Here is a 27,545-nt window from a genome sequence, read left to right on the forward strand (position 1 = left end):
TGTAGGATGGGGGCCATTGGTGTGTTCTGAGCAGAGGAGTGACATGATCGGACTCAGGTTTTCACCGAGTCACTGTGGCTGTGATGTGGAGAGGCTGTGGGGGACAAGGCCATGGCAGGGGACCACTTAGGACAAGAGAAGAGCCAGAGGAGATGGTAGCTTGGCCTACAGAAATAGTGATGAGGCAGTGGCAAGTAATTAGGCAGACATGGGTTATATTCAGAGAAGGAGGCAATGGAATTTGCTGGTGACTTGGATGTGGGGAGTAAAGGAAAAAGAAAAACAAAGGGGAGTCCTAGTTTTTTGACTTGAGCAACTGGTACAGAATAACATACAATAATCCAGTCTTTTTTAAAACCGTGCATGTGCATTGCTATTTAAAAATAAGTAAAATATACTTCTACAAGGTGTATTCTATATATGTATAACACGTATGTGCAGTTTTACTATATATAAATGTATAATTCCATGGGTTGGGAGGGGTCGAGATAAAGAGAGAGAGAAACACACAAAATTAACAAGGAAACGGGGGGGAGACAAGGTAAAGAAGGAGGTGAGGAACTTTCCTTTTTTGACTTATTTGGTTCTATTTAACTATGATTTTTCAATAAAAATGTATTAATTTTACCCAGGAGGATACACATAAAGCTGTTAACAATGGTAATCTCTGGATAATGAGAATATAATTTTTTTCATATTTGTATTTTCTAGCTGTATTAGTTATCTGTTGCTATGTAACAATATCACCACAAACTCCATGGCTTACAACAACACACATTCATTATCTCACCGATGCCAGGGGTCCAGGCATCACTTAGCTGTGTCTGCTGCAGTCTGAGATCAACATGATGACTGGGGCTATGGTCTCAACTGTGAAAGGAGTCGGGAAGGACCACCTCCTTGCTCACATGGTAGTATTCAGTTTCTCATAGATTGTCAGACTGAGGGCCTCCCTTTCTTGGGGACTGTCAGCCAGAGGCCACCCTCAGCTCCTTGCCCTGTAGGTCTTCCCAACATGATCACTTACTTCCTCAAAGCCTACAAGGAAGTGAATCTCCCTGCAAGACAGACATTGCAATCTTATGTAACGTGATCACACGAGGTGACATCCTACCACCTTTGTCCAGTTGTATGGGTCACAGGCCCCACTTACACACAAGGGGAGGCACGTCACAAAGGTATGAGCATCAGGAAGTCAAGATGATGAGGGCAGCCACTGAGTCTGCTGCCATGCTTGCTTTCTGCACAATTTACAGTGCACACAGAGATTCTGTAAAAATGTACTACCTAAAAAATATTGTATTGAATTTTTAAAACTTTGAAAAACAAAAGAGAAAAGGATGATTAATAGACTCTAAAAGGCATTAATTTCTTTGTGAAAAGATTTTCTCCAGTGAAGACATATAAATGGCCAATAGGCACATGAAAAAATGTTCAATATTGTTAATTATCAGAGAAATGCAAATCAAAACTACAATGAGGTATCACCTCACACCAGTCAGAATGGCCATCATTCAAAAGTCCACAAACGATAAATGCTGGAGAGGCTGTGGAGAAAAAGGAACCCTCCTACACTGCTGGTGGAAACGTAGTTTGGTGCAGCTGTTATGGAAAACAGTATGGAGATTCCTCAAAAGACTGAAAATAAACTTACCATATGATCCAGCAATCCCACTCCTGGGCATATATCCAGAGGGAACTTTAATTCAAAAAGATACATGCACCCCAATATTCATATTAGCACTATTTACAACAGCCAAGACATGGAAACTACCTAAATTTCCTTCAACAGATGAATGGATAAAGAAGATGTGGTGTATTTATACAATGGAATACCACTCAGCCATAAAAAAGAATAAAATAATGCCATTTGCAGCAACATGGATGGACCTGGAGATTGTCATTCTAAGTGAAGCAAACCAGAAAGAGAAAGAAAAATGCCATATGATATCACTCATATGTGGAATCTAAAAAAAAAAAAGAGACAAATGAACTTATTTACAAAACAGAAACAGACTCATAGACATAGAAAACAAACTTATGGTTACTGGAGGGGAAGACAGTGGGAAGGGGTAAATTGGGAGTTTGAGATTTGCAGACTACTATTTACTAACTAATATATTAAAAATAGATAAACAATAAGTTCATACTGTGTAGCATAGGGAACTACATTCAGTATCTTGTAGTAACTTAATGGTGAAAAGAATATGAAAATGAATATATGTATGTTCCTATATGACTGAAGCATTATGCTGTATACCAGAAATTGACACAACATTGTACACTGACTATACTTCAATTAAAAAAAGTATATACAAAAATAAATAAATAAAAATCCATTAATTAAAAAAAAAAAGTCTTAACTTAGGCGATGTTCTAATTGTTCCCTAAGGTTGAAATGTGTTCAATACAGCTAATAGGAAAAATACGACCAATATATATATTTCTATAAAAAGACCCATGAACCCTTACCTCAAGTAGGTCAGGGGTCATCAAGGACTAAAGAGCGTAGAGATACATCCTCATTGCCTCCTGAGGGCCATATCTAGAGGACGATGCCTCCTGTCCAGCTCATCAAGTCTTTCTGGGGGTTGCCCTTCGTAGAGAAACCAACAGCTTCCTCTGGAGCCTGTCCTTTGCTTGGGGCTCTGATGCTAGGTGGAAGAAAACCTCAGCCAGAATGTGCAGAACTTGGGTTCTGGCTTAGACCAAATTGTTTCTGTAACATCAAGCAAAAACTCTAAACTTCTTGGGTTTCAGTTTTTGTATATATGAAGTAGGAATAAAATTGATGCTTGTTTCAGTTGACTCTTTAGAGGCAGATGAATGAGATCAATCAATCCACACCCACCTACTTTCTGGAGGTTGTATGGGGTTTTCTTAACCCTTCCAGTGGTTCACTTACAAGGCCTAACTCTGGGTCTCAGAAGACATAGGTTTTTCTCATTGATATCCTGTTGCCACTGCTACTTGGTTCAGGCTCTCGTGTTCAGCTCAAAGGACCCACCCCTTCTTGGTCTCCCTTAACTAACATAGCAGACTCCTGGCCAGTTGCTGGGACCACCAGCAGGCCCCCAACCCAGCGAAGCCCATCAGTTCCTTGTCTCTAGGCATTTGGAAGTGGGACTCCAAGAGCGACTGTCAGAGAGTCAGCCTCTCCCATAGCGACCACCGCTCGTATCCCTCATCTCACTGGGTTCCTCAGAGGAGAGGACTTAGCATTGATGAAGGAAGTTGGACTGATTCGCTCAAGCTTCTTCCCGAGTCTGTTGCATCAGCTAGTCTACTCATTCCTTCTTTTGTTCAGGAAGTATTCATGGGTCTATGACTTTGGCACTTTACGATTTTTCATTCAGTCTCTACAGCATCACCTCCATCTGGCTCACTAGAAGTTCAGTGGCCACAAGTCAGGAGGCAGGTGTCCGTGGTCGCCTACATTCTATAGATATAGAAATTATGGCTCAAACAGGCGAAGTAACTTGCCTGTCTCAGCCGTAAAGGGGGAGCCCAGGAGTCTACGTGCGGCCTGATGGCAGAGCGCCTGCACTTTCCTCCTGGAGCACGGGAGCACGTGTTCCCCCAGCCCAAAGGATGAGGGCTGGTCTGGGGACGACTGCTTGGTGATGGCGGTGGCCTTATGAAAGAAAGGAGGGAGGACTCCTTCCTCCTCAGACAACACTGAGGACAGTGCAGTACCCATGTGTAGACACTAGGTGGCAGAGAGCCCCAGGACACCCAGCTCCCCTGCCTGGGCTGGGCACCCTTCTTGCTTCTCGCTTCCTGCATTCTCTTAAATTAAGAAAGGATATGTACAATGATAAATCCTGAATTCTTTTATACGAGGAAAGGAACATGTACAACAATTAAATATATACTCAAACTTTAAAAGTTTCATAATTTACTGCAGGAAATAGAGAATTGAAAAATAAAAAACAAATGGGGAGAGAAAAAAAATGGAAGCAGAGACATGTGCCAACCCTGCAAGACTGGAAGGCCAAGACTCAAAGTTGCTTAAAAAAAAAACTGTAGTTTAGATGAAACACTGCGAAAGTTTACTATTAAGTGGTATTTTAATTCCCCCTGGGTTTTTGAAAGAAACTAGACCTCTTTGAATTCTCTTTTCCTTATTTTCATTGGCGGGATAAACATCTTTCTAATTGTGGTACAGGAAGTGTATATAATCTCATTTTAAAGGAAAGAAGTTTACTTTGATGATGTTTTATTCTAGTCTTACAGTATCTTAGGATGTTAGTACAAAAATCAAAAGACAAAAATCTTGTGTTCCTACAACCATAGGCAAAAACAGGGTCGTCTCTTGATACCGCCCACGGAGTGAGCACAGGTAAGGTGAGAGCCAGAGCTAGCTTAGCTGGTCCAGGGAGCCCTCTTTGGGCCATCACCTCACTTGATATGAAGTATGGCACGTCCAGCAACCTACAAGGTGAGGAAATACTTTTTTGCCTTTTTCCAAAGTAGTACAGGACGTGCTTTCAAAGATGGAGAATCTCCCACTCAGACCACGGTGATGTCTGAAGTGTTCTCCTTTGTGGCCCATCATTACTGGTCATTTAAGCTTCGTTAGTGAAAGGGAACACTCAGCAGAGTAGGAGCCAAGCTTCCGGACTAGTGACAACAGAGACCGAAGTTGTCAGCCACAGAATGGAAGGAAGAGGGGCTGGGACAGTGAGATACCTTCCTGCCCTGTAACTGGAACCAGTAAGGGAGGCCCGTGTCTACCTGTGTTTAATCCCTGATTAAGCCCCACCAGATGAATGGCTGCATTAGGAGCGTATTGTCCCGATGTGGACAAGGCCATCGGCTGTAACCCTTGTTGGGGACATGCTTCTCTAGACCGTGCAGACACATCTCCTTGGCAGAGAGATCAGCATTCAATGTTCAGAAACGAGAAAACCCAAGGAACCTCAGCTCTGTTGAACGCGCTGGGGAGAAGTTATGAGTAATCAAGTGGGTGGCATGAGGGCTGACGTGTAGGGACCTTGGGGCAGTTTGGTTTGGCTCAGTTGGAGGGTGTGGGAGGAATGCATTGGGGCTGGACCCAAATTATGGAGGAACTTTCATCAAGCCAGACCGAGGAGGAAGTGAGGGAGCCATCGAGTGGCTTTAAACAGAGAACAGGACCACACTGAAGAGGGCAAGGCTGGCAGTGGGGAGACCACCACAGACACTCTCACGGCAATCCAGGAGTGGCGGTGCCCTGGGTGAAGGCACAGTGGTGGGAGAAGGGGAGGGACACAAGAGCCGTTAGGGAGGTGGGAACAGGTGGGCTTGGCCACCACCTAGCTAGTGGGATTTGAGGAGGTGATGCATGTGAAGGACTTAGCTCCGTAACAGGCCCACAGGGAGGAACTGATAAGCACCAGTTGGGAGGACAGCTGAGGGAGCTGCTACAGAGCAAGAAATACATGGGGAGTGAACCTGAACATTCCACAGGGCAGCCCGGAGGAGTGATGGCCTCAGTCAGTCCTGCAAAGAGAGCAACACGGAGCGCACGCAGCTCTGGTGCTACCCCACAGCAGATCCTAATTCTGAGAGGACCCCCTTCCTCCTCACGCCCAGCAAAGACAAGCTGCAGAGTCCTCAGAAAAAAACCTTCTTGTTTTTCCCCGTCAGGGCAGCCTGCTTGGGTTCCGCGCTGCAGGAGACAATCCGATCTGCACGTGGGTGTCTACCCCGGCCCAGCTGCTGTCCATGGTCATGGGGTAACTCAGAAGATGCGGTTTCTGTGTGAGTGCCTGTGTGCTCAGGGAGTGAAACTTGGAATGATGAAAAACCCCCTGGCCTCAGAAAAACTTCCTTTACCCTTAGCGAAACAGCTAGCACTTCTAGAGCACCGTGCACCTTCACAGGTGCTTTCACACATGAGGTCTCATGTGGTTTCCTCATCACTTGCTGCTCCAAGTATAACAGGCTTGGAGAAAGCAGCCGTGGAGTCTCCGTGGGTTTTGTTCTTGAAGTTCCTCTCTTCCTAGGCAATGGGTCATGTGACCTGGCTGTACCTAGGTCAGGGGTGGTGGGTGCTTGTGTGACTCTCCGGGGGTCTGCACATCACCGGCAGGGGGCTGCAGCCTGCAGGTTTCGCTGGTTTCCTACTGCCATGGATTCTTTCTTGCCCTTGCTCTGGACAGCGTGTCAGGCTTTATTAGAACTCAGGGGTGCCCATCTGTGAAGACTTCTGGGCAAGAGGAGGGTGTGGCCACAGGAGTTACTTACGGAGCCGGGGTTGGAAGGTCTTTTATTGAGCTCCAGAGAACGTTCCTTCTGGATCTGTAGTCTCCAGTCTGTGACAGGAAAAAGTTTCCCCTCCTTGACTAGTATCACCCTGTTTTCTGTGGAAAACAGGCTTCTGAGGTAGGAGAAGTTGGCTAATACCGATGGGTGAGTAAAGTTGAAGAGGAAAATTTCAAAACAGCTCAACATAAAATAGCAGTGCATTGGTGCCCTTTCTCGCTGTTTTAGCAATCCGCTGCTTCCCCAAAGGAAACGGCAGAAGCCAGCAACCGGTCGCCTTGGGAAGGCACTTCGATGGAGTCTTACCAAAGCTACAGCCCCACGTGCTGTTGCAGGTGAGTAAGTTCTGTTCTTGGTGACCCATCAGCTGAAGTCCTTAGACTTAACTGGCTGACCACAGCCTGGAGAACTCAGACAGCCACACTGCAAGGGCACAGCGTCCCTTGGGGCTCAGACTTTCTAATAATACATTTTCCCGGCAATGCCTGGAAATTAAGCACCCGTGTTTGTTTTACTGGAGACCGTGGGACTCCTTCCAGCTTCCCTCCTCCTCAGAACGGGAGTGATTTCTTCATCACTTGCTTTTCCAAGCATAGGAAGCCTGCAGAAAGTAGCTGTGGATTTTCTTTGGTTTTCTTTCTAGAAGTCGTCATCGTCCTAGCCAACACCCGGGGCAGGGCTGTTGGGCACTTCTGTGACGCTGCTGGGGTCTGCAGATTCCTGGCCGACCCCACAGGCTGTGGGAGGCTGGCGTGTGACTCAGGCACAGAGAAAGCCAACGGCACTTTCAGTAGCCCGGGCATTCCCAGAATCAGACTTCTGAGTCTTAGGGAACCAATTCTGGACCTGAAGGGTTTTCATTTGCCCTTTAGGTCCTAGATCATCCCAGTCAGGGGAAGAGACTGTCCCATGAGACCCATGCGGTGTGGGACCATGGACGTTTGTGTAAAGGCAGGTATAACTCAACCTGCAGTCTTTGGGATAGAATCTCTTCCTGAGTTAACCTCAGATAAAGGGCATCTTGATTGACTTCCTCTCTGAAATCAAATTGCTAACACTAGAAATATATTCCCACTTGGATGTGTTGCTCTGGTGAAGAATACTTTTCTCTCCACAAGAGGGGCGGTGTGGTAGAGTGATTGAGTGCAGGGACTCTGGAGCTGGGCCCCTGGCCTGGCTTTGTCACTTAATAGCTGTGTGACACTGGGCAAGTTGCTTAACCTCTCCATGCCTGTTTCCTTATCCGTAAAGAGGGGACAGCAATAGTGTATATCTGCCTCGTAGGTCTATGATGAGGAGAAGTGAGCTGGCATGCAGAAAGCACTCAGAACAGCGCCTGGTACATAGTTAAGTGCTATATGAGGGTTTGTCATTTTTCACTATCTGAAACCACAGCAGAATGTGAAGTAAAAAAGGTGTCATGCTCAGAAGCCTGATGTAGTGATAAACAGTCTTGGCCTGGGAGGCAGGAGATCTGGTCTCTCTGATCAGGCTTCTCCCCAAGTAATGGGGTGACCACTCAGAGCTTCAGCGCCTTCACTGAAAATGAGGTGAGATAACAACCCAAGTGTCCATCAACAGACAAACGGATACATAAAATGTCACACACACACACAATGGACTATTACTCAGCCCTATACAGGAATGAATTTCCGACGCACGCAACAATGTGGATGAACCTCGGAGACACTGTTAAGTGAAAGGAACCAGGCACAAAAAGACAAACATTACATGGTTATTTCACTTATGTGAGATATCTAGAAAGGCAAATCCAGAGAGACAGAAGGTAGAACTAAGGTGACCAGGGGCGAGGGGGAATAGGAAATGAGGAGTTTTTGCTCAGTGGTTAGATACAGTTTCTGATTTGGGTGATGAAAGTTCTAGAAATGGATGTCAGGGTTGATTCTTCAACATCATGAATGTACTTAATGCCACGGAATCATACTCTTAAAAATAGTCAAAATGGCAAAACTCATGCTATGTATATTTTACCACACACACAAAAATCAAGTGTAATAAGAAGTCAAAAAAAACAAGAGGGAGAAATAGGCCAGTTCTGAAAGAGACAGGCACGTGCTGTAAGTTTGGAAATTTTATAGTCCATGAAGCTAGAAATATGGGTTACCAGGAAAAAATGAGGTGGTGACATTAGCCCAAAAGTCCCTTCTAGCCCCAGCCTGCGGCGAGGTGAACATCCCTTTTTAACTAGTGCTGTCATGCCATTTGTGTCCTTCATGATACAGCTCGGAACAGATCTGCCCAGCCCTTCTCCCTCCCCTGGGCTCTACCTGCCGTGTCCTTTCTCAGGTGCCTGCCTCAGCACAACATGCTTTTCTTTTCTTGGGTGTGGCTGTTTGTCACCTATGTTGTTATTACCCCCAAGATGAGAAGGGACTGTATCCTGTCCGTTTTGTGCTACCCCTTCTCTCCCCCAGGTTCCTGACTCAGAATGAGTCGAAATGGTTGCTTGAAGATGATTCCTCCTGGTCTCCCTTGCCATGAGGAGCCACAGCTATGGAGAACCTGGTCGCATCATGTTTGGATCTGGGTTTCGCAAACTTTTAAAACTACCCTGCCGACTATAATACATCCTACCTTGTGACTCAGCACACACACACACACACACACACACACAAATCATGAAACAACAGTTACCATTACTATACACGGTACAGTCTGAGATATCTGATTTGATCTTAAAAAATTGCTCATAGTTGTATTTGTAACCCATGATTTCTGATGGAAAACCATTGCTAGTTGGAGACTAGCTCAAGCTTGGGTGTGTCCAATGCTGGCCACTAGGAGGAGCTGACAGGCCAGGTTGCAGAAAGGAATAAAGCAAGCTGGTGGGCTCAGGAAGTGGAGGAAGCAGTCAGTGAGGCAGGGAACCCCAGGACTCCTGCACAAGCTCTCACACCCCTTAACAAGGCCCCTCACAGAGGGAACAGTGGTGCTCATTCACCCTTCATTTAACTGAACAAACATCTATTTTGTTGATTTAGTTGAATGGATTTTTCCTGGTTCCCTCTCTTCTGGGGGCGCCATTTAAAGGTACTGTGTTCTGGTTATTGGATTTTTGGCTTACTACTCGACCTCCTTCCTCCTGGAGCAGCACAGAGCTATTCTCTTCCCTTTCTGCACAACTGACCTTCAGATGTGTCACCGACCACCTCGAGACTTGCCCTGAACACCTTGTCGAATCTGTCTCACAGGACAGGTTCTAAACCGAACTGGTGCCAGGTACCCTCCTCTCAACCTCAGCAAAGCAACTGCTGCTGGTTCTGCTTGCCTTTTTGGTTGTGGAGAAAGCGTGGTCCCTGTGAGACAGGAGGGAACGGGTCAGTGCACAACCACTGAAGGAATGAGCACTGAGGACAGGACAAACTGGTCACAACCAAGATGGCAGGAGATTCGACTTCTAGTAGACCTTGAGCCTCACGGCACACCCACGGGCACCATGACAGTTCCTCAGCTGGCCTTAAAAGGTCAAATGTGGGCGGGGCCCAATTCCTGGAAATTCCCTACCCCTTCCCCAAAATAGTTGGAATAACCATTCTACACATTAGCATATGAAATTACCGAGCCCATAAAGACAAACAACTCTGCACCTCATGGTTGCTCTCTCTTGCCTTCTGAGATGGCCCGCACTCTTGTCTATGGAGCATGCATCTCCCTGTGTGTATCTCCCTGAATAAACTTACTTTCACTCTACTATGCCTTGCTCTTGAACTCTTTCCTGGGCAACACAAGAACCTATTCTCTGGCAACACCTAGAAGGGAAATGGAGCAGCTGCAGAGCCCGACCCTGGTGATCCTGGAGCCCACGCACAGAGAGTATCTCCATGGCATCTGCGCTCTCTCTGATGCAGATGCGAGAAGACATCCATTTTAGCTCCAGCATAGCTTCAGTGTCTGACTGCAGCCACAGGCCAACAGGTGTTTTAGCCTTCCTCTGTGGGTACCAGGAGGGTCAGGCCTCAGGCTGGTTAACTGCGTCATCCTCAGTGGTTCTCACAGTGTCTGAGAGTTGACATAGTCTGTATCCTTGTTCTTCCTATTAGTTCCACCTGTTCTCCTGTAAGGCTGCTTCTCATGCTTGACTAAGGTGATGACTGTAGTCTGCTCCTCTTTTCCAGGGGGACCAGGAACGAATGCCTCCATATTTTGAGTAGACTCTGTAGACAGCTTAGATCCAGAGTAAGCCAGAAGGGTTGAAATACCGTTAAGCAATGAGGAATTCCTTTCACTTCATTAGCAAGTGGTAAAGCTCTTCTCTCTGCCAACTGCCCCATTCCCAACCTCAACATTCACAACCCCCCAGGATGGCATAATCCACATCCATGCTCCACGTGACATATGAGGCTGGGATCTGCTATCAAAGGTAAGGGTGATGCCTTTGAGTAGGTGCCCAGAAATGGAGCCAGACTTACTCAGTAAGACTGCCTCAGAGCAGTGTCATGGACGAGAACGCAGGAATGATCATGTGGCCTTTCCCTGCTGGCCACAGGAAGGAGCCATGGCCGGCAGTGAAAATAATGCTTGCCAGCTAAGCGCTTAAGGAGACTGCAGCATGACTCATGCCAGTCCCCTCTTTGATTCTGTCAGGAGGAAGTCAGAGACTGTGGAGATCAAATTCCCCTCCCCTCACACTTCCTGGTGTAGGCTCTTTAGTAGGAACAGATGGGAGAATCTAGTAGATCCCCAGTTGTGCCTTACTCTGACCCTTCTCAAAAATATTTACCACTAACTCCCAAGGCTCTTTTATGACAACACTCTTCTTTTCCACCTGCTTCTGGACCACCCCATGATTTCTGACAAGCTACTGCTTTCTGTCCACTGCTTTGTGGGTGCCTTGTAGCAGACAGTCTAGTCAGGGGCTCCCCCACGGTGACAGTCATGGTAGCGATAATGCTATGCTGATGACTTATGTAAGGCCTCCTCCGTAAAAAATGTTCTGCCAACATCAGCCTCAAGAAAAGACCCAATTTACCGTCTCCACCCTTTACCGCAGGTGTTTACAGAGGGTAAGAGAGGTATGTCCCTTAAGCAACCTCCAAATTCTGGCCAGAACTATTACTGAGGGAAGATCTCACTACTAAAGACTACTGCATTTCACAGCTCCAAATCCTTTACTTTTGTCTATAGACAAACACTCTGACATGTGGCTTTTGGTTCTTCTCACAAAAGAGGCAGAATGTGTTTCCCAATCTCCTTGAATCTGGGCTGGTCTTGTGACTTTCTGGGGCCAAGAGAATGCCATGGAAATGACGACATGCCAATTCTGAGCCTAAGCCTCAAGAAGCCTTGTCCACTTGTTCCTCTTGTGTTTTTGTTGCAGCCATGAGAACACGCTTGGGCTATCCAGCTGGAAGATCAGAGGCATGTGGAACAGACCCGAACTGCCTCACTGCCTGACAACAGCCAGCCTCAGTCAGCTGACAGCAGTGAGTGAGACTGGCCGAAGTTGGCAGAACCACCTGGACATGTGAGCAGTAATTGCTTACTGTTGTATGCCACTGAGGCTCTAAGGGCTGTGTGTTACACAGCATTGTTGTGGCCACAGATAACTGACACACCCACTCAGAAATCAGAGAATGATGCACCCCTTGAAGAATTATTAGAAGCAACGTCTACCTTCAAATAAAATAGGTTTCTGTAGATTGCTTCTTCACTTGCATTGATTGCCCTGAGGTGAAAATCGTTCATTGGTCTTTAACTCTAGAGACATTTAGCATCACGGTAGAAGCCACCGAATGAGCATAAGAAGTGGAAAGTCATTCTTCATCAGGCATCAAATGAACAGAGGTGGAGAAGCAAAGACAAGAAGAGTGACACCCATGTCTATTTCCAGAGACTTTGGACAATATGGGATTTCCCTACCCAGATAGATGGGTTGTTTGTAGCAGTCAGTCTTTCTTATGGTGGCATCTAGACAAAACTCCTCCCCATGGAGGAGAAGTCAGCATGTGTACAGATCATTGAAAAGTAATCTTTGTAAGACTTACTGGTGGGTAGTGGCAGTGTTTGGCTTCCCTAATTTCAGTGTGGATTAGAAGCCCAGATAAAAATATGGCAAAACAAATTCACAAATCCAAGTCTGCTGTGCTCTAGCAACTGCAGGTATACTGGCCTCCTGAGCAGGGATCCCCCAACCCTGGACACATGAAGATAAATGGAAGCACTCTGTTTTACCTTTTAAAATATTAACCAGATCAAAACATACAGCCGGGTTTTTAAGATGGACACCAAGCTTCTGGCTATTTGGTTATACATTGGTCATATATCCTGACAATGATTGAGTGAGGCATGTAGAGGAACTTCATTAATATTCTTTGGTCATTCAAGGCCTGCCATCAATCAGTGTCAGCAAGTGTACTTTCTGAAAGTGAGTCTTGTCTCTCAGAGATTAATTTATAGGTGGGGGAGGATATAAACAAGTTGCCCCCAGTTTTCCAGGGCAACACTGATTTCTCCTCCCTGTTGTTAACTCATCTCAATTCAGTCTCTGACCCCAGAGCTATGGACATGCACTATGTGCCTGCAGGCAGGGAGATCCCTCAAGTTGATTCTGGGTCCCAGGGGCCCCTGTGGCTGTCCCTCACAGATGCCTCTGTCTCTCAGACCTTGGCCTGAGAATCTGGAATGACCACTGTCCTGGCTCTGTAAAGGGAAAGCATTGTATGCCTCTGCCCGATGGCAGAACAAGAACATAGAGACGGAATTGAGAAGTGGCAGCTGGGAGGAGGGCAACACAGCGCACCGGCTCCTGCATGCCTCACTGGGGTTTCGCAAGGAGACCGTGGTTTGTCAACGAGCATTCATGAGGGAGTGAGCCAACACAAAGAGACACTCAGTGGGAGCAGTGTACATAAAGATTTCTTTCTAAATGTAATGTGTGGGTCATTTTTCTTACGAAACTGCTGTGATTCAAGTCCTCTGACTAAACTGGGAAACCCAATTCTGGATGAATACAGGATTTATAAACACTTGACATTATTACACAAGCTGTATAAAGAAAGAGTTGCCATTAGACAGTCACAACTTAACAAAATTCAATTTTTAAGTTGGGGAGCAAAAGTTCCACAGGGAACAGGCTAACTGTAAGGTTTAGTCACTGGAAACTGCAAACAAACACCCCACAAAGACTGAAGAGTACAGACGCTTAGGACTCCTGTCCAGCAGGTACTTGTGGTTGAGATAAGGGGAAGTCCACTTATAACACCCCTTGCCTCGAGCAATGGCTCTCGAAGTGTGGTCTGCAGACGAGCAGCATCACCTGGGAACTTGCCGGAAATGCCAGTTCTTGCGCCTCTTCCAAGACCTACTGAATCAGAAACTCTAGGTGGGGCCCAGCAACCTGCACTGTCACAATCCCTCCTGGGGATTCTGATGCGTGCTCAAGTTTGAGAACTACGAGTTTATAAGATACAATCTGCCTCACAAGACTACACAGGAAAGCGCTTCCTTTCCCAAAGAGATTTAGTCCTTAGTACCCAAAGGCATCTATGTAATGGCTACCTTCTCTCCTGTGCATCTAGGCTGGTACTGGTACTTACCATTCTTGGGAAAACTAAAGAGTCACTCAAATAGCTTCCTGCTCCATGACTGAGTCTCCAATGACCATGTATGTCCTTGCTGTCCACCAACCAGATACTGAGCCATTTGGTTTCAGCAGCACCCACTTCCTGGAACCAATTTTTGTATCATAAAGAAAACCTAAGTTATGCTGTGGTAACAAATCGCAACCAAACTTCCCTAACTCAGCATTACAATATACCTGTAATATAGGTCGGCGATAGAACCCTACACCCCGCAGTCCCTCGGGGAAGAGGGCTGATTTCCGTATCAACACTTGCTCCTAGGATCACCTAGGATCACCATGACGAGGGGGTAGGAGGACCCGGTGAACTGCAGACTGGCTTTTGACACGTTGGTCGCCCACTGTGGACCGGGTGCCCCTGAGGAAACACAACTGTCACCCAGATTTGAGTGACGTGGCTAGCGTCGTGTTAAAGCTCCCATCTGGAATGGACACATGTCATGTCACTCTCACTAACATTTCAGGAGCAAAGCAAGTCACAGGGTCAAGATTAATGTAAGGCAGTACCCAGAAAAATAACTGGAGTGTCCGAAAACAGCCTGAATGACTAACATCCCAGGTTATGCAGGGGCCACCATACCCACCATGGGCAAAGCTGTGTATTAACATTAAAGAACCAGCAGGGCTGAGGGCTCCTGGTCTTACATTCACTTTATCTTTGTTCCTACTGACCTACAAATTAACAAAATCTAAACCTTTTCCTCAAGATCTTCTTTGATCAGTTGGTCTCATGCTTTTAATGAAAAAAAAAAAAGGAAGTTAATATACCCATAGGAAAGTGCACAAATCATCAGTATACAGCCTGATGAATTATCATAAAGTGAACAAAACAGCGCCGCTGCTTCAAGGCTAACAGAGAGATCGCTGTCAGGAGCTCCCAGCCCCTCAGGAATCTCCTCCCCTCTTCCTTAATGGGAACACGCTCCTGACTTCCAACACATTCATTTCACACTCATTCATTCAATTAGGATTTATCAGCTGGGGATGGAACTTCGCAGCCCTGGCAGGTGGTGTTACAAACCCAAGCACAAAAGCTGATCTTACTAAGCTTCCTGTCAGAGGGCTGGCTTTTCTTGGGGGTGAAAATTTCAGACAGGGTTTGGCGGGGTGGGCAGGAGGGTGAACCCTCTGAACTCTCAGGGATTCAACCTAATTAATGAATATTGTCTTTATTAGGTGTTCATTTAAGCACATTCGTAACAGAGCAGATGGAATCAGAGCCAGAATCTCTTGGCTGCCTGACACATGAGAAATAAGTGGCCTGCCCAGCTGGCACCGGGTCCCCGACAGCTGCCATTTACAGGGCTGAGCTGCCTGACACCAGCAGCTTCGAAGCAGCTCCTGCCCACCTACAGCTCAGATATTTTCTCTTCCTCCCCATCTTACAGCCTCACCCTTCCAGGTGGTGCTAGGGCTGGGCTAACTGGATCTTTCTGGGTTGAGGAATAGGGAACAAGTGTAAAACCTAATTCAGTCCAAACACAAGATTATCTTTTGGCCTTAGGAATACTTCTCATGCAGCTTCCATTATCTGAAAATTAGGGATATGGTTCCCATTCCCTTGCCTGTGAAATCATCAAAGGTCTTAACGGAGAGGCAGCGGGCCGCTGATTTCCTAAAATGCCAGCTGTTCTCCAAACGTCCTCAAAATCAGACATATCTGTACAAGCATGCACCCATAAAACATGGTTTGTTCTCTATCTTCTCTACAAAACTCTTTGCCAGAATTCAGGCCAGGCATCTCAGGGACACCGTGACCAGTGCTGACTAACCCATCTTTCACACATAAGTGCTGACTGTGACTTCCCAGTTCCTTCCCAGAGGAAGCAGCCGTGACTTTGGTGGGGAGGGAGGGCAAGTGTACGCAGCTCTGGAACACTGTGACCAGTGGTTCAGCTTACATTCTTTTGTGAGAATCATCTTTAACAAAATGTAGTTTAAATATATTTTTATGATCAGCTGGCTTCTAAATTACAGCCATGCTGAACAACAACATAGTAAACATATGATTAGCAATTTCCTTATGGCAGAAAGTAGCACTAAATAGTCTCTGGTAAAGGTTCAGGGCTTAGAAAAAAATGTGCTTTCAGTAAAAGAGAAAACAGAAAACCGTCTTTATTCCAAAGCCAAAGCAACAGGTCACGACCTTCTTCCTGTGCAGTAATAGTCTTGTTTCAGGAGGAAGTGGGCAAGGAAAAGATCATCTTACGAAAATACTCCAAGAGCTGTCTGCTTGCTTAACTGCCGTCGCTCGTGTACAGAGCCACCCCCTCCTCTCGTCCCATAAACAGAACCTGGGATCCATGGCAGCCATGATTCCTGGCCATTTGTAAGTGACTATACTCCAGGAGAAAGTGGCAGACATGCCACTGAAGGTGGAAAAATGCCACACCAAGACTATATATACCAAAGGTAAAAGGCTAAATGTAATGTTTCTTGTTTTGTTCTGGCTTTCCCCACCCCACCTAACTTGTCTGGAAAAGAACATATGGGTAGCATCTCACAATTCAGGAATAGTAACATTCTCAGTGCAGGCCAAAGGCCACACCCAGAAGTGCCTGGGAGGCGTGTTAACAATGCAGGTTCCCAGACCTTAAGAATCAGAATCCTCGGGGTGGGGGTGGGGGGCCAGAATTTGCATTTTCACCAGCTCCCTCAGGAAATTCTTATGCATGATGTGAAGGGGAAAGCTAACCGAAAAGCATCACAAAAATTAAATTATCTCTGATTGCAGCAGGCTCCCCCCATCCCAAAAGGACCCATTAGAATGTAAAGAAATGTTATTTCCTTCAAGGTAAAAATAGCAGTTTTCTCAACTGATTCCATCCGTAAGGGCTGTTACTTATCTGCAGTATTTCAGTATCACGAAGTCTGGGATACAGCTGTTCCCATTAGCGTATTGGCAACTTACCAGTAAGGGCCCAACTTCACATATTCTGGGGACTAGTACCAGAAGCAAGGCCCCCTCCCCCATGGCAAGTACAGAATTTAGTCCATTTAATCATATTGGCAGCAGGTAAAGTTGTCAGTTTTATTTTTATTTTTTTTTAAACACTAAAGTCTCAGAGTTCCCACTGCTCTATTCCTTTTGTCCTGGGGAAGAGTCTGGTCTTTAGCTTCTAAATTTCCAGGGCAAGGGTGTCCGGGAAGTTGGCTCTCTGTCACTTAAAGGTTTAGCTTTCTTTTCACTTAAGCTGGAAAATAAACTCAGGAGTCTCCATCCCTGTGCTGGCCTCACTTGGGGACCTTGCCCAAGCGTCTTGCCACAAATCCCTTTATGGACTCGTGCCTCAATAAATTGCAGCTGTACCAATGGGGAGAGTCAGTTGGTTTATATAGTGTGCCAAGATCCCAAGCTAAAAAGCACTCTAAGTGCCCAGAGTTAGCGAAGCAAACAAGGCGCAAGCCAGCATACATTACCCAGAAGTTAGCTCCTTAAAGACCTCATTCCACAATAAAACAAGCACTCATTTTCTTTTGCAAAACTCAGCACAAGAAATCTGAAATGCAGAACACATCTGCAGGAATTCATTTTCTCATGCACGGACGACATTAATGCCTTCTTTTCTCAAACGGAACAAAGGAAATTCCCAGGACTGCAAACCACCTGAGACACAGCCTTCTTGCTCAAAAGGCCAGTCATGCCATTAAGGGGCAGAAAACTCAGGGCCCCACTTTTCTTCAAAACGCTTCTGCTTTAATTTATTGTGCTATTTCAGGTCTGAAGGAACTTGGGCTTGAATAACTATCTGAACTGAAATTTAGCCCAAATCCCAGAGGCAGCAGGTCTGTCCTGGGAGCGAAAGAGGCGCTCGTGACTCGACGAAGCTGTGACCTCACTTTCACGGTTCATGGAAGAGGACGGTCCCTCTGTCCCAGAGGCCCGGACTCAGTGCTGGGAGAGCATCTGTGACCGCCCAAGGTTGGCCTGAACCCCCAGCACTCTTCACAGTCCCTCCAGTTCTCTGAAGATGCAAACCTCTGAGTCCACGAAGCAGCTGTGCCTGTGCCAGCACTGTGGTGACACACCTGTTGGAAAAAATCTATTCTCTGGCCTCTTTCCCGAGCTCAATAATCAATGAATAAATGAAAGAAAGGAATGAAAGAAAGAGAGGTTTAAGAAAAGCCTCAGTGACATTTCCAATGCACGTGGCTTTCACAAACAGCCTCAGTTAAAATTCACCGCCAGCAACTGTGCCCAAACACCTAGTCTGCATTTTGCCTGCCAGGCTTCTTTTCAACGAGATAGACTCAATCCCCTTTACTTTTTAAAAAGGACTTGAAAACAGGTGCTGGATGGCCAACAGCACACTGAAATAAAACGTCTGTCTGGCTTCATCTTTCCTTTCGTCACTGCAGGTTTCCACCAGTCCCCCAGCAGCTGCACCCCCCCCCCCCCCGCCAATCAGAGTCAAGGGCCAGTGTGCTTCTGCACCTGAGAACAGTTAGCTCACTGGGGTTAACTTGGAGGTTACCTATCTGACGAACTGTTTGCCTAATAAGGTCTTAAATTTCACACTCACGACGTGCAACCTGAGTAATGAGCAGAGCTGGAAACGGAGTAGTGCTCTCAGAAGACGTCTCCTCTTGTCAAAGCCCAAGACCAGTGGACCAGGCACTCACCCTCCCCGTGTGCTCCATCCATCAGCCTTTGCTGCCACTGCTGTAAGTCAATAGGATAGGGGCAGACAGCTGTCAGAGATGAAGCAGGGACAAGCAAAAGAGCTTAATGAAATTTTATTCTGAAAATATGGCAAGAGTCTAAGGCACTTCAAACATTTAAATACATATAAGACCAAAGTAAATGTGACATGGGATAAAGGAATCCATAAATACGTGGAGAACTACACTAGGTTTTTCTAGAGGCAAATATATGGCCAATTCCTCTAACACAAGTCAACCTTTGTCATTAGATACAGAGCTGTGCAATTATTAATAAAAATATGGTAATGTTACATGTCATTCATCATGTCTTTAATTACTATAGAATATAAAAGTTGAAAATACTGCATCAATTTTATATAGATACCCTTTATATAAAAAGTCATACAATACATCCACCAAGATAAAACCAACCAGAAAGACTTCCTGTCCTAAGTTTTCAGACTTTCTATCTTTTATTTTTAAACCAGAAACCTACCAGACCAGGCCCAATTGATGATCAAAGTCATCTCGACTTCCTTACTTTAAAATCATAAAGACGAAAAAAAAAATCAACAAAACCATCCTGGAATGGAATTGTCAAAGAGCTTTTTAATGGTTCCACATTCCGTAAATATAAATACTTGTGGGAAAATTTAAAAACACCATGTCAGTGAGAACCTGACACTTCTCAGCAGAGGTGGAAGGTGGAGAGAAGCAACAGAAGCTGCCCTCTCAGCTCAGGTTACAATTTCCTACAACTGTACATAACGGAGCAATGACCCAACAGCAAGTGTGCCCTACACAGAGGGAAGGTGGCCAGGAGGGAGGCGGTGTGTGCCCAGCAAGCAATCTCCCGCTGGCTCGCTTCCGCTGTGACAGCTCCAGCCTTCAGCCCTTGACTTTACGCGTTCTGTTTGCTGGTGAGCTCAGGCACAATATACATTCAGTATCTGTCACCCCAACAGGAACAATTAGCAGCTAAATGGTGGCATGTGTATGGACAGCTATTTGCACATAATCAATCAAATGAACCTCGGTGGGTGGGCCCAGGAGATGTCTTCCTTCCAAGCCTAGGGGTGCCCTAGAGACCAGGAAAGGAAAAAAACTGGGGGTTAATAAGTGATCTCAGGCAGATGTGTCCTCTATGACATAGGAACTCCGTCCACCACAGCTGATCACCACCCATGAGCCAGAGTGAGGAGAGCTGGAACACAGCACACAGGTCCACTAGCAGGAACAGCTCTGGGGCCAGTTGGGCTCAGCAGTGCTGTGTCCAGCTGTCCTGGGAAGTCAGCTTCCTGCTAAGAGTGGACTCTGGGACCACAGGCTGCTGATCACTGTCTGCTTAAGGAAAAATCCAGGAAGGTGGTGAAATGTATTTATGGGCTCAGGATGTGCCATTTGGATAATTCTGCCCAGAATAAACCCTTCCTGTGAGGGTGTGAGGACGAGCAGGCGTCCAGCCTCTGCTGCACTAACCATTAGCACTCTTGGCCTTCTGGGCGGGACAAAAATGATGAACTCTTAGGTTCCAGACTAAAACTTTGATTTTCAGAATCACCATAAAACCTGCATCTCCTGTCAACTCCCCGAGGAAGGGGGCCCACTAGTCTGGTGGCTTTCAGCCTGTTCACAAACGCCAGGTGCACGACACTGACCGGAGACTGGGCTTTGGCGAAGTTGACGTGGGCGTACAGAAGAACGGCGATGTCCTTGTGTCCTGCTTCCAGGGCTATTGAGAGCGCGGTGCTGCCATCCTTAAGATGAGATGAAAACAACAAGACCAGGTTGGGTTTCTCAAACTTCCAGGCTGCCAAAAGGCAACAACTCAAGACTTTCTCAATTAGATAAGGTTTTCCAGTCTAGCCATTTGTTAAGTCCTTTGGGAAACTTTTCTGGACCTGGAGGTGCTAAGCCTGAAGGACACAAGGATGACAGAGGCACAGCCCCCACCCTGCCCTCAGTCAAGAAGAGAAATCACCCCATCCCCTCTGTCATTGCCTCACATGCTCAGCTTATAGATCTGCACACCATGGAGCCTCAGCAGAAGCCCACTGCCCATGACAAACTCTAATTAAACTACCCTGCCCTCCAGCAGGGGGCAGCAGGAGGTGGGGGGCAGAAACATAATTTAGTTTCTTTTTTTCCTTACACTTGCTAAGGAGCAGTCAAGGAACATGGTGTATACTTTGATGCCCTGCAGTTTGCCAAGGATCTCTTAACTTTCCTCCTGAGGAGGGAGCTAATCCTACAGCCCTAAGCACCCCTACAGAAGGCAACAGGTCACATCTATGTGGAAGCACTGAATCCTGCTGACTTGCAGAAATGTATCTTATGGAAATACGAGGGAAAATTTATTTTCAGCTAAATGTTTGATTTCCATTAAGTTGCAGGAATTTAAATGGATATAAAGATACATAAGGACAAAAAACAGCATATTGTACATCCACTGTATCTCAATCAAAAGTAATAATACTATTAAAACGACAAAAAAAAAAAAAACCAACAAAAAACCCAGCACAACGTATTTTCTGTCTAGTCTTAGAAAAAGTATTTCTTTCTGGTCACCAGCAGCAGGAAACAATTTGTGTGTGGTTTGAACCTCATGGTCTTCCCTCCTGCTCTGTGAACTCTAGGAGTTACTCTTCTTCCAGAGGCCAGTGGGATGTCCTCCTTTTCCTTTAAGAATAAGGAGGCAGACAACAGACTGAGGTGACCAGGATTTCAGGAAGTCACTGTGGCTCAGTGGCCTCTTATTACTCTATCTACAAGCTGCTATTTGCTGGAAGAGAGTAGAAGTAAAAGCAAACAAACAAAAACAGGGCACATGACAGACTGTCCCTGAGGAAAGATAGCTGGAGATGGACCCTGCTGCAGGAGAGGTGTGGGGAGCCTGGTACAACCGCAGCTCATGCTCCTGGGGAGGCCACTGCAGCCGCAGAAGCCAGTCAGTCCGTCGTGCCAGTAAATTCCTGCACTGACTTGCTCTTCCTGCTGGTGTGGGCCCACTGGGATCTGAGGTTCAGCACAAAGGAGGGTGTTTTCCCTCTAACCCTTTAGTGTTTCGAGCTGATGAAAGCTCCGTTTCAAACCTGTGCTCCACAGAGATAAACTCTGAAAAACAGAACCAACCCTGCCCGGCCTCTGGGACCTTTGGACCTCGGAACCGTGTCACCACCCAAATGTTAGTTCCTGTGTCTTGACCTATCGGTACTCCACCCCTTTGGTCTGGAGACACCCAGAAGCAGCAGCTTTCCCTCAAATGTTTCCCACTCAAGAGGCTGTCTGGGATGGGACAGCCTGGGAACTGGGAGAGGAAGATTAGGGTGACGATGATGGGAACAGCTGGAAAAGGAGTGGGAAGATGTGCTCAAAAGAAGGTGATGAAACGAGACAAATTACCCTCTCTGATGGGCCCCACTGAAGGGTTTCCACATGGACTGAGACCTAACCTTCTCTTCTTGGTGCACTGAGCAGCTGCTCACGCTGACTGTGACTCTGTATTGTAAAATTCTCTTATCTCCCTTTGGACGCTGGTCCTCGTACATGCCCATCACCTTCTTCCTTTACGAATTCCAGGGTCAGGCCTATTCATCTTTCTGCCCTTGGCTTCAGTTAATGGGAGTACTAGTTTGCACCCAGTAAATGCTGCCAAGCTGGGCTGTGAAGGGAAGTGGCCTGGATGGCAACACAAATCCCTGAGGAGAATGTAGGAGAATCTGCTCACTCCTCCATCAAGCAACACTCACAGAATGCCCTCCCTGTGCCCCTGCGGCCCCTGGCATGGAGGTCCCACAGAGGCAGCTTACATTGTCCTCTAAGTGGCCGTTGCAGCCTGGCTGGGCCAGCAGCAGCTTGACGATCTCCACGTGCCCATGCTCGCTGGCACACATCAGGGCGGTGGAGCCCTCGTCGTCCTGGATATTGACGTCAGCCCCACAGGCCAGCAGGCCCTTCACCATGTCTATCCGCCCATGACTGACCGCCAGCATGAGGGCCGTCTGTCCTGCCTGTGGGAAGAAATGACAGCGGACTTCAGAAGTCCATGGGGCTATGCTGGGGGGAGGGGAGGAGGGAGTGCGATGACAGGGGAAAAGTGGACGTGGAATCACTGGGGGCTGGGTGGTGGCAGGCACGGAGAAACTAGTTTCTCATGAGCTATGAGCTATTAAGTTAGGTTATAAAGTAATGAGTCAATTTTTCCCTTTAGCTTGGAGGATCTGTCTGAGGATAGTAAGGACCTGGAAATGTTCAGGGGATCATTACAAGTCAAGTGTGAACACATCTGGACGAGGGGCACTCTGCCTGGCATGAAGACAGTACTGCATAGAGACAGTCAAGAAGCTACCAAGCAGAGGCAATGCAAGGCAAAGGAGGAGAAGTTTCCAATGTGCAGTGAAACCCGTGTTTCACTGGTGTACTCGGTCCTCAAGGACCAGCAGGCGGCCGCATGGACTGGGCTCAGGGTGCACGGCGGGGGCACCTGTGAGGGTCAGAGCTGTGTTAGGCAGCACACACGCTGCAGCAAGTGCGCTCACCTGGCTGGCTTTGGCATTCACGTCCCCACAGCCAAAGAGTTCTTCCACAACCCGCATGTCCTTCTCTGCTTCCACGGCGGCGAGGGCAGCCAACATGATCGGGGTATACCCTGCCCTATTCTGGTGATCCACATTACACACATCTGCAAAGACAGGAGTCTCTGTAGGGAGGAGCCACCTCCGAACAGCATCAGCTGTCCCCTTGAACTGAAGGTATAGAGCTTGGAAGAGCCCAGAGAAATGGCCTCAGGCAAAGTTCCACAGTGGTTCAGAAGGAAACGTGAGAGATGTTTTCATATCAAACCAAAGAAAAAAATTTTTTTTTCTATTTCATGAGGCCAGAAGCAACAGAAATGACATTAAGCTTTCACAGCACTTTTGTTTGCAACTGGTGGTTGAACTCCAACAGCTTGGCGGTCTGGGAGGCTGGTCTAAGTAATGGTTGCTTTGAAGAATAAACAATAATGTGAGATCTAGACCTTAATCTGTATCTAGGAGATCACTGTTCTGGAGTGAACAAGGCGGTGAGTGCTCCAGTGGGAAGAAGTATTCGTAAAGGCACATGCAGGCAACACTGGCCACGGTGCTGTGCTCTCACAGACCGCTGCTCACCCAAGACCCCGAGTGTGCTGCTCTGACTCGTTTGGGCCCTTGGAAGCAGACTTCCAGTCACATGACACTCAGCTCTAGGAACTGGTCTGAGAGCAACTGCAACTAAACCTCAGACACTGCCGGGACTCCAAGACCCAATAAACCAGACCTTTTCTAGTTCTAGAATTCTTACAGAGTCCTGGGGGCTAAATTAGCCTCCAGGCGTTTTTAAATTCCTTCAGCACTTTCTTAAAAAATGAAGGGAATGGAGAGTGCAGGAAAGCAGCTTTTTATGTGTGATCAAACATAATTAAAGTGCTTAGGATGTTTCCATCAGCAGGAGTGAGAAGAGACGGTAGCCGTTCGGTGGAAACTGAGTTCTAAGACAACTGCATACTAGGGACATAATGGCATTTACACAATGGCATTTATATTTTTTTAACATAGAAAAGGAAAAAAAAAAGCTGTCTGATGGAGAAGTGGGTGAGCAGACATGGAGGCTCCTCCGTGTCTCTGGTGCTCAGATCCTCGCTGACGCGGCGGTATCCTAGATTCACAAACACACTTTATGGAGCCACCATCTCAGTCTATAATGGGGAGCAATAAAAAGTGAAGTAAATCCAGAAAAGTGATGAAGCAAAGTCATCCAACAATGGAATTAAAATCATTTAATTTACCAAATTATCATGTCCATGCAAATTTTCCAAGAGCAGATTAAACTGTTTCTTTCAGGAGCAATCCTGAAATCCTGTTCTCAGCTTTCCTGGATATTATCCACTTCTCTGTCTAACCAGTGACTCGGGCTGATAGTATCATCAGCTCTGTTTATAGTCTGGAAAGTCTGAAGGGAAGGAGGCTTGGAATTCCTTCTTGTAAGATGGAAGCAGTTTTATCCTAACATGGCCTCTATACTGGGAACAAGCAAACTTAGAAGAGAAAAAAAGGTAAATCTGGTTTCTTTTCTGCATTAATCCAACATCACCAAAACAGAGCAGAAAAAACTGGACAGCTGGGTCAAGAAGCAGTATAGGAAAACTGGACAATTTTATCACATATTCTAAATCAGATGTTCACATTATGTTCCCACTAGTTAGACTGTGGTACTGTGAATTCTGTATCAGTCACATACTAGAAATAAAAGTATCGATTTCAAAAATAAATAAAAGATGTGATCTGGGGACTAAATCTATCACTGGGCTGTTCCACTGAACAGAATGTTGAAAGCTCACTATTTCTCAAGGGGATCCTTCTATGTACCACGACTTGCTCCATGTTTAATACATCCATTGACCATATCTTGGAACGGCAAGTTTCAATTATAAACAAGAATTTTCACTGTTCTCATTACTATGGTTTGGATATAAGAATAACACTTTCTTTGCTCTATGCTGATTCCCCAGTAACGGTGTATTTTGGTGGGAATGCTGATAATTCTGTCACAATCTATTACAGTGGCTTTGCTTGGTCCCCATCCTGACTGACGGCTCAGCTCTGCAAGGCTGCTGGAGAGGAGTCATGCAGCAAAGACAAACAGCAGCCTGCAAACACCAAAGCTGTGACTCCGGCCCTAGGAGTAGTGTTCTGCCCCCTGAGAGTGAACCACCAAGCCTGCATGATTCAGTGCAGGAGGGAACATGAGTCCTATCTGTCACCAGGGACACACCTCATTTGAATGCAACTGGACTGCGGCAAGAATATCCTCAAAACCTTACTTCAAAACAGACATGGCATCGTGTCACCCTGTTGTGTTAAACTTCAGGCCTCCCATGAATGCCTCATGGATGAGATTCTTGCCACATCATGGGGTAAAGCAATGAAAAGGATTTTAGGACGGTCACAGGACTGAGGAGTGGATCAGCCAGCTCCTTCAAGATGAGTCACAACTGAGTGCTGGTGAGGAGACCGGGACAGCCCACGTACCAGCGTCCAGGAGCAGCTTCACAATCTCAAAGTTGGAGTGGGACACGCTGTAATGGAGGGCCGTGTTGCCGTTGCCGTCCGCCATGTTGATGATGTGACGCAGGACGTCGGGGGAGATGGCCTCAAAGGCGGCTATGTAGTCCCCAACCATGGCCGGGATGGCGGACTTCTGACTGGACACACGGAACCACTCGTGCTGGAGAGTGTTCAGACAGAATCTCTGCCAAAACACCGAGCAATCAGCCATTAGTTCTTCTATTTATAGACCTTTCTGAAAGCCCGCGAAGCCAGGCCTTTTATAGTCAAAGGGTGTGCAGTTAGAATTTGCTCTCAAAAGAAAAAAAAAAAAAGACTAATGAAACCCAGAGCCCGAAGTGAAGCCTCAAACACCAAACAGAAATATCACTCCTAATTTTAAATCACACTCATATTCTAACTTCTATAAAACAAGTCATATAGTACTATACAACAGTCATGCCACCAAAGTTCAAATTCTGGCTCTGCTAACTGGGGAACACACTTACTCTGTGCCTCAGTTTCCTCATCTACAAAACGGGGATAATAAAAATACCTTTCCTTCACAGTGTTTGTGATGATCACAGTGTTTGTGACGAGGACAAATGAGGCAGTACATGTAAACCACTTAGGCCTGGATCCATTTACTACTGAGCTATTGATGTTATGTGGGTTACGCTGGCCTTGCAATGAGGACAGAAGAAATTACTTAACACTCTTACTTATGGTGCTTCCTTCCTATCCAGACCAACCTCAACTCTTTCAGCATCTCCACGGCACCAGGCTGGGAGGCCATAACCATGCAGCAAACCCAATTCCTACTCCAATCCCAAATACAAATGTTCAACCATGGAGAGGGAATTAAAACACAGGCCTGGAACAAATTACTTTTCTCATTAGGAACATCTGCATCTGCCCATCAGCCCCACCTGCCTTCCCTTAGGCTGTGGACACATGAACTTGTTTCATCAAGCCGAACTTGGACATGAAGTTCAATGTAGCCTGTGCAGAGCCACTGCAGGTGATGGGGAAAACCACATGCTTTTCATATGAGTCTGTCATTCATTCATGCTTTGCTTGCTCTTTACAGGTTTAAAAATATATCAAGAAAGACAGAAAGCTTATGTCAAAAGCACCAGAACCCATGCAGTCTTTTTCCTATAGAAAAGGTGGAAGTGGGACTGTAGAACACCCATCTCTCCACCTTCCTGCTAGTGATTATTCAGGTGGAGCCCATTCCGTGACAGTTTGGGACACTGGATGAGAAGGGTCCTGGCCAGGAAAGAGTTCATCTAATTTTTCTTTTTTCCTGCCCACTCTTTCGCATATTCAGATTTCAATTTCTTCAGATTCCTCACACAGAAGGAAGGGAAGTTATGTTATCTGGGTGTCGAACTCTGTGAAAGCTACATATTCAGTGTCCTGATACGGTCACACGGCCCTGGCACTGTGACCATTCACCGTTCACATGTCTGCTACTTTTCACAGCACAGTACTTTAAACACCTCTTCACTGCATAAATATTCAATTAACAAAAATATGCACCAATCATGGAGCGTGCGCCCAACAATATGATTGACAACTAAGGTTGCTGAAGTGTAAAGTCCTCCCTGAGGACCATGTAACCTAGTATTTTGGGGAAGATAAAAGAAAAAATGTATTATGGCTATAAAATCTGGGGTCTGAAAGCACCAGTTTTAAGTTCAGGTTAAATCTAGTGGGAAATATTAACACTACAGTGACCTTTCATGGTTTTACTATTTGTGACCAAGGCACAGACAGGCACTTAGTCTATACTGATGGAGTCCAGCACGTAGTTCCATGTCCCCCCAGGCCAGGGACTTCATTTAGTACTTCCTTCTGTAAGCATCACTGCCATGTGTTTGAATGTCAAGACTCAGCTGGCTCTGATAAATTTGTTTCTATAGCAATAGAAACAAATTTGGGACAATATCACAATTTTAAAAAAAGAAGCTATACAATAAGGT

General features: G+C 46.3%; 1 protein-coding gene and 1 long non-coding RNA gene across 8 annotated transcripts in view; one reads left to right on the forward strand and one right to left on the reverse strand.

Annotated features, from left to right (window-relative positions):
* The first annotated feature begins 6,256 nt into the window (after window positions 1–6,256).
* LOC141577454 (uncharacterized) lies at window positions 6,257–11,907 on the forward strand. Its single transcript, XR_012506366.1, has 2 exons — window positions 6,257–6,584; window positions 11,588–11,907. It is a non-coding gene; the product is annotated as an uncharacterized LOC141577454 (long non-coding RNA).
* Window positions 11,908–18,570: 6,663 nt separating this feature from the next.
* Window positions 18,571–27,545, reverse strand: part of KANK1 (KN motif and ankyrin repeat domains 1) — a 180,436-nt gene continuing 171,461 nt past the window's right edge. For all 7 annotated transcript variants that reach the window (XM_074361652.1, XM_074361651.1, XM_074361653.1 and 4 more), the window contains 5 exons: window positions 25,543–25,762; window positions 23,032–23,174; window positions 22,303–22,503; window positions 20,152–20,250; window positions 18,571–19,574 (listed from right to left, as the gene is read on the reverse strand). In XM_074361652.1, coding sequence (XP_074217753.1) covers window positions 19,512–19,574; window positions 20,152–20,250; window positions 22,303–22,503; window positions 23,032–23,174; window positions 25,543–25,762 — 726 coding nt within the window. In that variant the 3' untranslated portion in view covers window positions 18,571–19,511. The remainder of the gene's footprint in view (window positions 19,575–20,151; window positions 20,251–22,302; window positions 22,504–23,031; window positions 23,175–25,542; window positions 25,763–27,545) is intronic.

Source organism: Camelus bactrianus, chromosome 4 (assembly GCF_048773025.1).
Source record: "Camelus bactrianus isolate YW-2024 breed Bactrian camel chromosome 4, ASM4877302v1, whole genome shotgun sequence".
NCBI classification, from domain to species: domain Eukaryota; kingdom Metazoa; phylum Chordata; class Mammalia; order Artiodactyla; family Camelidae; genus Camelus; species Camelus bactrianus.